At 43.0% G+C, this 14,183-nt stretch overlaps 1 protein-coding gene across 2 annotated transcripts in view; it reads right to left on the bottom strand.

Annotated features, from left to right (window-relative positions):
- LOC129865642 (1-phosphatidylinositol 4,5-bisphosphate phosphodiesterase beta-3-like) overlaps positions 1 to 14,183 on the bottom strand; it is a 113,799-nt gene that overhangs the window by 41,193 nt on the left and 58,423 nt on the right. For both annotated transcript variants that reach the window (XM_055938574.1, XM_055938575.1), the window contains one exon: positions 10,011 to 10,079. In XM_055938574.1, coding sequence (XP_055794549.1) covers positions 10,011 to 10,079 — 69 coding nt within the window. The remainder of the gene's footprint in view (positions 1 to 10,010; positions 10,080 to 14,183) is intronic.

Genomic DNA, 14,183 nt, shown 5'->3' with positions numbered 1-14,183 from the left:
CATCACATTCCCAGTGGGTCAGAAGTTTACATACACTCAATTAGTATTTGGTAGCATTGCCTTTAAATTGTTTAACTTGGGTAAAACATTTCAGGTAGCCTTCCAAAAGCTTCCCACAATAAGTTGGGTGAATTTTGGTCCATTCCCCCTGACAGAGCTGGTGTAACTGAGTCAGGTTTGTAGGCCTCTTTGCTCGCACACGCTTTTTTCAGTTCTGCCCACAAATGTTCTATGGGATTGAGGTCAGGGCTTTGTGATGGCCACTCCAATACCTTGACTTTGTTGTCCATAAGCCATTTTGCCACAACTTTGGAAGTATGCTTGGGGTCATTGTCCATTTGGAAGACCCATTTGCGACCAAGCTTTAACTTCCTGACTGATGTCTTGAGATGTTGCTTCAATTTATCCACATATTTATCGTTCCTCTTGATACCATCCATTTTGTGAAGTGCAACAGTCCCTCCTGCAGCAAAGCACCCCCACAACATGATGCTGCCACCCCTGTGCTACACGGTTGGGATGATGTCCTTCAGCTTGCAAGCATCCCCCTTTTTCCTTCAAACACAATGATGGTCATTATGGCCAAACAGTTCAATTTTTCTTTCATCAGAACCGAGGACATTTCTCCAAAAAGTACGATTTTTGTCCCCATGTGCAGTTGCAAAACCGTAGTCTGTCTTTTTTATGGCGGTTTTGGCGCAGTGGCTTCTTCCTTGCTGAGCGGCCGTTCAGGTTGTCGTTATAGGACTCATTTTACTGTGGATATAGATAGTTCTGTACCTGTATCCTCCACCATCTTCACAAGGTTCTTTGCTGTTGTTCTGGGATTGATCTGCACTTTTCGCACCAAGGTAAGTCCATCTCTAGGAGACAGAATGCGTCTCCTTCCTGAGCGGTATGACGGCTGCGTGGTCCCATGGTGTTTATACTTGCGTACAATTCTTTGTACAGATGAACATGGTACCTTCAGCCGTTTGGAAATTTCTCCCAAGGATGAACCAGACTTGTGGAGGTCTACAATTTCTTTTCTGAGGTATTGGCTGATTTCTTTGGATGATGTCAAGCAAAGAGGCACTGAGTTTGAAGGTAGGCCTTGAAATACATCCACAGGTACACCTCCAATTGACTCAAATGATGTCAATTAGCCTATCAGAAGCTTCTAAAGTCATGAAATCATCTTGTGGAATTTTCCAAGCTGTTTAAAGGCACAGTCAAACTTCTGGCCCACTGGAATTGTGATTCAGTGAATTATATTATTATATCTAAACAATAGTTGGAAAAATTATTTGTCATGCACAAAGTAGATGTCCTAACCGACTTGCCAAAACTATAGTTTGTTAACAAGAATTTTGTGGAGTGGTTGAAAACGAGTTTTAATGACTCCAACATAAGGGTATGTAAACTTCCGAATTCAACTGTAGGTGTTCCTTTTGTCCAGGTGGGAAAGGGCAGTGTGGAGTCCAATAGAGATTGCATCATCTGTGGATCTGTTGGTGCGGTATGCAAATTGGAGTAGGTCTAGGGTTTCTGGGATAATGGTGTTGATGTGAGCCATGACCAGTCTTTCAAAGCATTTCATGGCTACAGACGTGAGTGCTATGGGTCAGTAGTCATTTAGGCAGGCTACCTTGGCGTTCTTGGGCACAGGGAATATGGTGGTCTGCTTGAAACATGTTGGTATTACAGACTCAGACAGGGAGAGGTTGAAAATGTCAGTGAAGAGACTTGCCAGTTGGTCAGCTCATGCTCGGAGCACACGTCCTGGTAATTCGTCTGGCCCAGCGGCCTTCTGAATGATGACCTGTTTAAAGGTCTTACTCACATCAGCTGCGGAGAGCGTGATCACACAGTCATCCAGAACAGCTGATGCTCTCATGCATGTTCCAGTGTTACTTGCCTCGAAGCAAGCATAGAAGTTATTTAGCTCATCTGGTAGCCTCGTGTCACTGTGCAGCTCTTGGCTCTGCTTACCTTTGTAGTCTGTAATAGTTTGCAAGCCCTGCCACATCAGACGGGCATCGGCGCCGATATAGTACGATTTGATCTTAGTCCTGTATTGACTCTTTTCCTGTTTGAAGGTTCGTCGGAGGGCATAGCGGGATTTCTTACAAGCTTCTGGGTTAGAGTCCCGCTCCTTGAAAGCGGCAGCTCTACCCTTTAGCTCAGTGCGAATGTTGCCTGTAATCCATGGCTTATGGTTGGGGTATGTACGTACAGTCACTGATAAAGCCAGTGACTGATGTGGTGTACTCCTCAATGCCATCGGAAGAATTCCGGAACATATTCCAGTCTGTGCTAGAAAAACAGTCCAGTAGTTTAGCATCTGTTCATCTGACCACTTTTTTTTGGACCGAGTCATTGGTGCTTCCTGCGTAAATGTTTGCTTGTAAGCAGGAATCAGGAGGATAGAGTTATGGTCAGATTAGCAAAATGGTGTTACGGCTATCGTCATATTCTTCCTCCTCCTCGGACGAGGAGAGGCGAGACGGATCGGACCAATACGCAGAGTGGTTAGTGTTCATAATGATTTATTAAAACGAAACTGAATACTGAATTACAAAACAAATAAATGAAGTGCATAAACCGATACAGTACCGTGTGGTGCAACAAACACAGACACGGAAACAAACACCCACAAAAAACACGTGAAACCCAGGCTGCCTAAGTATGATTCTCAATCAGGGACAACGATTGACAGCTGTCTCTGATTGAGAATCATACCCGGTCGAACACAAACATCCCAACATAGAAAATCAAACATAGACAAACCCACCCAACTCACGCCCTGACCAACTAAGTAAATACAAGAAAAAGGAAAACAGGTCAGGAATGTGACAAATGGAGGACGAGGGAGAGCTTTGTACATGTCTCTGTGTGTGGAGTAAAGGTGGTCTAGAAATGTTTCCCTCTAATTGCACATTTAACATGCTGATAGAAATTCGGTAAAACTGATTTAAGTTACCCTGCATTAAAGTCACCGGCCACTAGGAGTGCCGCCTCTGGATCAGCGTTTTCCTGTTTGCTTATGGCAGAATACAGCTCATTGAGTGCGGTTTTAGTGCCAACCTCGCTCTGTGGTGGATGTAAACAGCTACGAAAAATGCAGATGAAAACTCTCTAGGTAGATAGTGTGGTCTACAGCTTATCATGAGGTACTCTACCTCAGGAGAGCAAAACTTTGAGACTTCCTTAGATATCGTTCACCAGCTTATGCATAGGCCCCCTGCCCCATGTGTTACCAGAGGCTGCTGTTCTGTCTTGCTGATAGAGTGTATAACCCGCCAGCTGTATGTTCTTAATGTCGTCGTTCAGCCACGATTCGGTGAAACATAAGATATTACAGTTATTAATGTCCCGTTGGCAGGATATATGTGCTTTCAGTTCGTCCCATTTATTTTCCAGCGATTGAACATTAGCTAGCAGAACGGAAGGCAAGGGCAGATTAGCTACTCGTCACCTGATCCTCGCAAGTCACGCTGATCTTTTTCCTCGAAATCTCAGTTTCCTTCTCCAGCGAATTACGGGGATCGGGGCCTGGTCGGGTGTCTGCAGTATATCCCTTGCATCCGACTCAATGAAGAAGAACTCCTCGTCCAATTTGAGGTGAAGCTCTTTTCGGTCATAAGAGACGGTAGCAGCAACATTATGTAAACAGCCTACCCGTCCTCTCAGAGGCATCCTCATGGCCCTAAAGCACATCGTTGCCTCGTTTTGTATCACCATCCAATGATAAAACTGGGGGTGGACAACAATTCAATTTCAGAATGTGGCCCTGTCCCCAGTGAAAGTTGCACCACTGTATATATACTGTATGTATTTAGAACAAAGCAAACAGCATTTTGGGACAATAATGATTCTGTGCGAAAAAAACGAAAAAAAACGTGTGTATGTGCAGATCACAGCAATGAGTTTAGCGTCACACAAACTTGCACAATGGAGAAGGATGACACTGATCTAAGGTCAGTCTTCTATTCTAGCGTGTAGTGATTAAGGTTAGGCTTGGGCGTAAGAGAAGCTGATCCTAGATCTGTGGTTAAGGGGAATGTTGAGGGTGACCTATGCCCACAGCTTAATCAACTACTTCCTGTGCCACTGTCTCTGTTTACATAATTCCCTGTGAAAGTGTGTGTGTATTTGTGTCCCCTCCCTTTCCCTTGTTTGAGGGTCCAAAGGGGACTGAGATAATCAACTGTCAGACACCCACACACAGATGTTGCTGGCAGCGTGTGTGTGTGTGTGTGTGTGTGTGTGTGTGTGTGTGTGTGTGTGTGTGTGTGTGTGTGTGTGTGTGTGTGTGTGTGTGTGTGTGTGTGTGTGTGTGTGTGTGTGTGTGTGTGTTGTTGTGTGTGTGTGCGTGTGTGTGTGTGTAACTAGACAAGCAGAGTGACAACTGGAAACCCTTTTCTACACAACACCTTGCACTGAGGACCAGTATGAAGCAAGCATGTGTCATATCCAATGATGTATATATAAACCCTGGATTGCTGATGCTATGTATTGGCCATCGAGAAGCTTTGAAGCCACCGGTCAGCCATATTGGCACACACCATAGAGCCCCACAGTGGAGGTGTCATAATACCCATAAAACCTAGCAGTCAAACAGGGAAATGGTTCCAATCGTTTTAGAAACACTTAAAATAAGGGCTGTGTTTTGTGTAGGTTTACCCTGGCGTGACGTTTTGATAACGATGTAAATCTCTCTCGGACAGGTGACTTTTATCAATATGAGAGATTTACACGGTTATCAAAACCTCATGCCAGGGTAAGCCTACACGAAACAGCCCTTATTTTAAGTGTTTCTAAAATCCTCTATGGGAAAAATGAATAGTAAAACCATTTCCCTGTCTGACCGCCAGGTTTTATAGAAACTATTACTCACCCTGTGGTACTCAATAGGAATGAATGGAATTCTACAGTATTTCAATTAAATGTTTCAAGAAAAAAATACATGTAAACTCAGCAAAAGAAGAAATGTCCCTTTTTCAGGACCCTGTCTTTCAAAAATAATTTGTAAAAATGCAAATAACTTCACAGATCTTCATTGTAAAGGGTTTAAACACTGTTTCCCATGCTTGTTCAATGAACCATAAACAATTAATGAACATGCACCTGTGAAACGGTCGTTAAGACACTAACAGCTTACAGACGGTAGGCAATTAAGGTCACAATTATGAAAATGTAGGACACTAAAGAGGCCTTTCTACTGACTCTGAAAAACACCAAAATATAGATGCCCAGGGTCGCTGCTCATCTGCGTGAACGTGCCTTAGGCATGCTGCAAGGAGGCATGAGGACTGCAGATGTGACAGCGCTACAGGGAGACAGGAAGGACAGCTGATCGTCCTCGCAGTGGCAGACCACGTATAACACCTGCACAGAATCGGTATATTTGAACGTCACACCTGCGGGAAAGGTACAGGATGGCAACAAAAACTGCCCGAGTTACAACAGGAACACACAATCCCTCCATCAGTGCTCAGATTGTCCGCAATAGGCTGAGAGAGGCTGGACTGAGGGCTTGTAGGCCTGTTGTAAGGCAGGTCCTCACCAGACATCACCGGCAACAATGTCGCCTATGGGCACAAACCCACCGTCGCTGGACCAGACAGGACTGGCAAAAAGTGCTCTTGGTCGGATTCGCGTTAATGGTCGAAGGAATGAGCGCTACACGAAGGCATGTACTCTAGAGCGGGATCGATTTGGAGGTGGAGGGTCCGTCATGGTCTGGGACGGTGTGTCACAGCATTTTCGTACTAAGCTTGTTGTCATTGCAGGCAATCTCAACGCTGTGAGTTACAGGGAAGTCATCCTCCTCCCTCATGAGGTACTCTTCCTGCAGGCTCATCCTGACATGACCCTCCAGCATGACAATGCCACCAGCCATACTACTCGTTCTGTGCGTGATTTCCTGCAAGACAGGAATGTCATTGTTCTGCCATGGCCAGCGAAGAGCCCGGATCTCAATCCCATTGAGCACGTCTGAGACCTGTTGGATCAGAGGGTGAGGGCTAGGGCCATTCCCCCCAGAAATGTCTAGGAACTTGCAGGTGCCTTGGTGGAAGAGTGAGATAACATCTCACAGCAATAACTGGCAAATCTGGTGCAGTCCATGAGGAGGAGATGCACTGCAGTACTTAATGCAGTTGGTGGCCACACCAGAAACTGACTGAACTTGTTCAGTTTATGTCTCAGTTGTTGAATCTTGTTATGTTCATACAAATTTTACACATGTTAAGTTTGCTGAAAATAAACGCAATTGACAGTGAGAGGACATTGTTTTTTTTTGTTTATTTAAGTATTTTTTTGTTGTAGTGGGGAAAAAAACATTAGTAATCTCAAAAAAGTATACATTAAGGAAATGTTTTCATATATTTTTTAGCTCACATAATATCATTTCAAAGTATACAGTACCAGTCAAAAGTTTGGACACACCTACTCATTCAAGGGTTTTGCTTTATTTTTTACTATTTTCTACATTGTAGAATAATAATGAAGACATCAAAACTATGAAATAACACATATGGAATCATATGTAACCAAAAAGGTGCTAAACAAATCAAAATATATTTTAGATTTGAGATTCTTCAAAGTAGCCACCCTTTGCATTGATGACAGCTTTGCACACTCTTGGCATTCTCTCAACCAGCTTCATGAGGTATGCTTTTCCAACAGTCTTGAAGGAGTTTCCACATATGCTGCGCACTTGTTGGCTGCTTTTCCTTCACTCTGCGGTTCAACTCATCCCAAACCATCTCAATTTGGTTGAAGTCGGGTGATTGTGGAGGCCAGGTCATCTGATGCAGCACTCCATCAATCTGTGTGTGTGTTTTGGGTCATTGTCCTGATTGTAAAAAAAATATGATCGTCCCATTAAGTGCAAACCAGATTGGATGGTGTATCACTGCATAATGCTGTGGTAGCCATGCTTCACGGTGCGAACCACACATGCGGAGATCATCCATTCACCTACTCTGCGTCTCACAGACACATGGCGATTGGAACCAAAAATCTCAAATTTGGACTCATCAGACCAAAGGACAGATTTCAACCGGTCTAATGTCCATTGCTCGCGTTTCTTGGCCCAAGCAAGTCTCTTCTTATTGCTGTCCTTTAGTAGTGTTTTTTTCCCAGTAAGTTTACCATGAAGGCATGATTCACGCAGTCTCCTCTGAGCAGTTGATGTTGAGATGTGTCTGTTACATGAACTCTGTGAAGTATTTATTTGGGCTGCAATTTCTGAGGCTGGTAACTCTAATGAACTTATCCTCTGCAGCAGAGGTAACTCTGGGTCTTCCTTTGCTGTGGCGGTCCTCATGAGAGCCAGTTTCATCATAGTGCTTGATTTGTTTTGCGACTGCACTTGAAGAAACTTTAAAAGTTCTTGACATTTTCGGTATTGACTGACCTTCATGTCTTAAATTGATGATGGACTGTCGTTTCTCTTTTGTTATTTGAGCTGTTCTTGACATAATATGGACTTAGGCTTTTATCAAATAGGGCTATCTTCTGTATACCATCCCTACCTTGTGACAACAGAACTGATTGGCTCAAACACATTTAGAAGGAAAGAAATCCCACAAATGAACTTTTAATATACAGTACCAGTCAAAAGTTTGGACACACCTACTCATTCCATGTTTTTTCTTTATTTGTACTATTTTCTACATTGTAGAATAATAGTGAAGACATTACAACTATGAAATAACACATATGAAATCATGTAGCAACCCAAAAAGTGTTAAACAGAACATATATTTGATATTCTTCAAAGTAGCCACCATTTGCCTTGATGACAGCTTTGCACACTCTTGGCATTCTCTCAACCAGCTTCATGAAGTAGTCACCTGAAATGAACTTCAATTAACAGGTGTGCCTTGTTAACCTGTTGAGGCTAGGGGGTGCTGTTGTCACTATTTATGTAAATCGTGTAATTTTTTAAACGGCTTCCTACTAAATTCTTGATCGTACAATATGCATATTATTACTATTATTGGATAGAAAACAGTCTATAGTTTCTATAGGCGTTGGAATTTTGTCTCTGAGTGGAACAGAACTCATTCTACAGCAATTTCCCTGACATGGAGTCAGATTTCACACATTTTGGCCCCTGATCTGGAGTCAGTTTAAAGGCCACTGTTATAGCTATGAGCATACAGACACTGCTTACGTCTTCCCCTGGATGCCTTTACGTGATGACGATTTGAATGGTGTCGATTGCCCAATCACAGCCACTATAAATCAAAAAAACCTGTAGGTAGGAACTCTTTTCCAGCTGCGTCAGGCGCGCGGTGGCCACCGACCCGCACTTGTTCCAAGCATTAGTGTAGGGAGTAATATTTCTCCGGTCATGTTTCGACTCGTTATAGGAGTTAAAAACATCATAAGGTAGTTAATTTAAACCGTTTTATAGCAATTTATACCCGTTTAGTGCGATTTTGGGACATTTATTTCTGAGACACTTTGAAGCGCCGGGCAGGTTTCCAGTTCATGCCGAACGCAGTGGGCATTTCCACATGGCAAGAGGACAGCTTTCGACCAAAAGACGATTAGGCCCAAGAAAGGATTCTTTGACCAAGATTCTGATGGAAGAACAGCTCAAAGTATGAACAATTTATTATGATAAATCGTGTTTCTGTCGAAAAATGTTAATGGCTTAGGACGCCATCTTGTTTGACGTAGCTTCGCTTGGCGCAAACTGTATTGAAAAGTAAGGATAATTTAAAAAATGTAATTCCGCGATTGTATTAAGAATTAAATTGTCTATCAATCGCTGTCCACCCTGTATTTTTTAGTCAAGTTTATGAGTATTTATGTATAAGACTAGATCACTGTCTAATATGGCGCAGGACATTTTCTGACCAGCTGAGCTACTTTTGTCATTGTCTAACCATGATTTTGGTGGCTAAATATGCACATTTTTGAACAAACTGTATATGGATTGTGTAATATGATGTTACAGGAGTGTCATCGGAAGAATTCTGAGAAGGTTAGTGAAAAAATGTATATATTTTGCCGATGTTTACGTTATCGCTCTCTTTGGCTAGAATCAATGCTCTGGTAACGTTTGCATATGTGGTATGCTAATATAACGATTTATTGTGTTTTCGCTGTAAGACACTTAGAAAATCTGAAATATTGTCTGTATTCACAGGATCTGTGTCTTTCGATTAGTGTATGCTGTGTATTTTTACGAAATGTTTGATGATTAGTAATTAGGTAAACACGTTGCTCTATGTAATTATTCTAGTCCATTTGTGACGGTGGGTGCAATTGTAAACTATGACATCTACCTGAAATATGCACATTTTTCTAACAAAACCTATCCTATACCATAAATATGTTATCAGACTGTCATCTGATGAGTTTTTTTCTTGGTTAGTGGCTATCAATATCTTAGTTTAGCCGAATTGGTGATAGCTACTGGTGTTGGTGGACAAAGAAAAGATGGTGGATTATGCTAATAGATTTACATCTTTACATATTGTGTCTTCCCTGTAAAACATTTTAAAAATCGGACATGTTGGCTGGATTCACAAGATCTGTGTCTTTCATTAGCTGTATTGGACTTTAATGTGTGAAAGTTAAATATTTTAAAAAAATATTTTTTTTTGAATTTCGCGGCTCTGCCTTTAGCGGCACCCCAGTCCTAGACAGGTTAAGGTGTCTGTAATAGAATAAATGTGGCAAAAATATATGCAGACATTAATGCATTTCTATAGCTTCCAAAATATAGTTTAAAATGGTGGGGGAGTGCCAAGATGGAGGCACGGTGGCTTCAACACTGCGCCACCCATCAGTCATCTAGTGTATGTATAATCATTGGTCACATCGAACTCTCCAAAATGTCAAATGTAATGTAAATCAAATGTATCCCATGACGTATTCTCTATCCACAGCTGTGATAGGATCATCGTTGTGGCCCGTATTCATAAAGTGCACACCGTACAACCATATCAAAATGTAGCAAAACATTTTGCAACGGGAAATGAAAACACATACACGTTACCCACCTTTGGTAGTTTGGCTAACTTCCCCGTTCTGGTGTCTCTTATCTGGCTAATGTCAAGAATTTCCACTTCCTGAAAAAGAGAGAGATATGGAGTTATAGAATGAGAGAGAGTGAGAGAAATAAAGACAGAAAGGGATACAGATAAAGCATGTTAATACTCAGTCCCACATACATTGCTTGAAAAAGGTTTTTCAGACAGACAAAGACAGAAACAGAGAGAGATAGTGAGAGAGACATACAGTGAGACAAGTAAGAAGAAGCAGGACAGAGAATAATAGAGCAATAGAAAAAGAAAAGGAAGAGGAGTGAAATAGAAATTAAGCTTTTAATGCTTTTTACTACAGAGCTTTAAAGCCTTCTTCTTTCTCACCCATTACTTCTCAATCACTCCTCCAACCCTTCATCCATTATTTCTAACCCCTCTCCTCCTGTCCCTCATGCAATCCCTCCTCTATCCCCTCAACCTTTTTGTATACCCCCCCCTCCCCTTTCTTCCAACCCCAGATCCTTTCTTTCTATCCTCTCATCCACCTCTCCCACCTCTCATCTTCCTTTCATCCCTCTCTCACAGACATAAACAGTATGTGAAGCGGAGCAGCTATAAGCTTTGAGGTTTCCGGGCACCTTCTATGGCTGTTCAAAGTCACACTGACAGACACTGAACATAACAGTGCACACGACTGGGGGCTAGGTTGTAGGTCTGGGACATAGTCTGAGAAAGACTGGACATCAGGCGGAAAGAGGGATAGGAGACAGAGAAGGAAATGGGGAAGGAAGACGTGAGAGAGAGGGAGAGAGAAAGGAGAAGGAGAGAAGGATGGATGGAAGAAAGGAGAGAGAGAAAGAAGAAAAAGGGAGGGAGAGGAGGAAGGAGGGAGAGAAAGAAGGAGAGGGAGGGAGAGAAAGGGGGGGGCAACATGCTCGTAAAGGGCACCATAAACAGTCGAGGCCACACTAAATATTTGTGCTGTTAAGCTGAAGGTTGTCCTGACTGTATTTCTCTATCTGACTCCCTCACTCTCCCTCTCTTCCTCCCTCTCTCTTTCCATCCAGACATCTTTCCAGAGTAGCGGTCATGAAACGTTGGAGGTCAGGACCAGCAGACCAATGGGATTTGTTTCTGGTGCAGCCGGTCGTTCCTGATTGGCCTGTGCGTAAATGTTACTTCCTGGGGACAATGCTTCTGGGTCGTTAGGACATTTATATTCTCTCCCTGAGGCAAACACACACACACACACCTCTCCCAGAGGCCTTGGTTTCATTACAACATCGGCATGACGACTCCCTGGAAACCACGGCAACTGACTCGCTAGCTAACCAACCGCCAAGAGTCCATCCCACATGTGGAGTATGTGAGTTAGAGAGACCACTAATCACAGATCTAAATGGCCAGGTAAAGGCTCTTGGGTCACACACACAAGGTCACACACACACCCGCCCACAAACACTCCACAGTGATGCAGCAAGCTGACATATCCTCCAAATGTTCTGACTTGTTGTGTAACAGAGGGTCTCTCTCTCTCTGTTCGTTCGTTCCAGGCACACATTCCAGGCATATATTGGCCTGTACATGTTGTTGGCTCAGTGTGTAATAGTAAGCCTTTTCTATCATTACTACTACTATATGTTAGGGAAAGAGAAGGAGAAAATGAGATGGAGAGGGGGACAGAGAGAAAGTCATTCTAGCTAGACTGTATTATTCAAGGCATTTTTATATTGTGACAGCATTCTACTACAGTTCACACACTGGAATAATAGGCCTATGTGTAGGCCTGTAAGATACAGACATACTTTAGATGGTAGAAAGATAACATAGTTGGATTTTGAATCTTTTCCAAACTGGATGGATTGTTATTGATGTATTCTAATTAAGCAATAAGGCACAAGGGGGTGTGGTATATGGCCAATATACAATGGGTAAGTGCTGTTCTTATGCACGACGCAATGCGGAGTCTCTGAATTAGCCCTTAGCCATGGTATATTGGCTATATACCACAAACTCCTGAGGTGCCCTATTACTATTATAAACTGGTTACCAATGTAATTAGAGCAGTAAAAATACATGTTTTGTCATACCCGTGGTATACGGTTTAATATCAGCCAATCAGCATTCAGGGCTCGAACCATCAATTTTATAATGTGGCTTCTAATGTGGGAGTTCCATGTGTTTAAGTCTGCTATTTTTGAGGTTCCTATGGAACAATTGAAACAGGACCTGCTCTCATGTGTCTGTCAAATTTTCTGGATTATTCATATGTCCATATACCTGAAAGAAGAATCAGAGTGACCAACATGTGGGACATGTATGGAAACTTTTTTCAGTGCCTCGAGGACATCCCATGTTACCTGGGTCTATTCTAGCACAGATTGGAAAAAGAAAAGTCCAGAAAGTTCAGTCCTCTCCTCCTTCCTCCTCCCTTGATCTCTTTCTCCTCCAACCATACCTCCCTTGTTCTTTCTCCTTCTAATAAAACAATGACGGAGGGACCACACCTTTCCTCTCACACCGCTGTGTGTGTGTGTCTTGGGATTTGAGGTCTCTCTGTCTAAGACAAATATAGCCCAATCAGTGCAGCTATTAAATGTCACATGGCGTCACTAGAAAAAATGACAGGGTAAGTTGGAGCTGGTTACTTCTCCTCCCCTAGACACAAACTATTCACCTATAACTGTCTAACACACACACACACACACACACACACACACACACACACACACACACACACACACACACACACACACACACACACACACACACACACACACACACACACACACACACACACACACACACACACAAAACTTCCTCTAATAAATCGGTGGCAACCATAATTTCTTCCTTGTAAGAATAGAGGGGGTGGGTGAAGCTGGCCTTAGACAAAGCTGTGTTGATGCTTTTCCCACGAAAGTAACTAATGGATAAGGTTAGCTGATCCTAGAGCTGAGTCTACAACTTCTACCTGGATAGGTGCCAACCACTGTCTAGGTGAGGAGGGAGGGAAGAGTGTTGCAGTGGACACTTTATATCCTTGTTACCTCTCTCTGTCTCTTCTCCAATTTCCTGCTTCTTTAATTTACACTACAAATCCACATCTCCTTTACACTCTCTCTCTCTCTCTACCGAGAGAAAAGCATGAGGATGTTGGCGAATGGTAAAGAGGAGGGAGACAGAGAGCGAAGGAGGGAGACAGAGAGACAAGGGAGGGAGATAGACAGTATTATGACTAAATTATATTATATGATAATTTATAAACAGCAAAACAACCGCGTAAAAACAAAGTCATATTTTGAGTAACACACACATGTAAAGGATGTGAAATGGCTAGCTAGTTAGTGGTGGTGCGCGCTAATAGCCTTTCAATCGGTGATGTCACTTGCTTGGTGACTTTGAAGTAGTGGTTCCCCTTGCTCTGCAAGGGCCGCGGCCTTTGTGGAGCGATGGGTAACGATGCTTCGTGGGTGACTGTTGTTGATGTGTGCCGAGGGTCCCTGGTTCGCGCGAGGGGACGGACTAAAGTTATACTGTTACATTGATGCTGTTGACCTGGATCACTGGGTGCTGCGGAAAAGGAGGAGGTCGAAAGGGGGGTGAGTGTAACGGATGTAAAATGGCTAGCTAGTTAGCGGTGGTGCACGCTAATAGCCTTTCAATCGGTGACGTCATTTGCTCTGAGACCTTGAAGTAGTGGTTCCCCTTGCTCTGCAAGGGCCGCGGCTTTTGTGGAGCGATGGGTAACGATGCTTCATGGGTGACTGTTGTTGATGTGTAAAGAGGGTCCCTGGTTCACGCCCGGGGCGAGGGGACGGACTAAAGTTATACTGTTACACACACACACACAAATCAAATCAAAGTGTATTTGTCACGTGCGCCGAATACAACAGGTATAGACCTTACAGTGAAATGCTTACTTATAGGCTCTAACCAATAGCGCAAAAAAGGTATTAGGTGAACAATAGGTAAGCAAAGAAATAAAAACAACAGTAAAAAGACAGTGAAAAATAACAGTAGCGAGGGTATATACAGTAGCGAGGCTATAACAGTAGTGAGGCTACATACAGGCACCGGTTAGTCGGGATGATTGAGGTAGTATGTATGTACATGTAGATACGGTTAAAGTGACTATGCATATATGATGATCAGAGAGTAGCAGTAGCGTAAAAGAGGGGTTGGCGG

This window comes from Salvelinus fontinalis, chromosome 11 (genome assembly GCF_029448725.1).
Source record: "Salvelinus fontinalis isolate EN_2023a chromosome 11, ASM2944872v1, whole genome shotgun sequence".
Classification (NCBI taxonomy): domain Eukaryota; kingdom Metazoa; phylum Chordata; class Actinopteri; order Salmoniformes; family Salmonidae; genus Salvelinus; species Salvelinus fontinalis.
The sequence above is the reverse complement of the archived record's forward strand: the minus strand, read 5'-3'. Positions and strand labels throughout refer to the sequence as shown.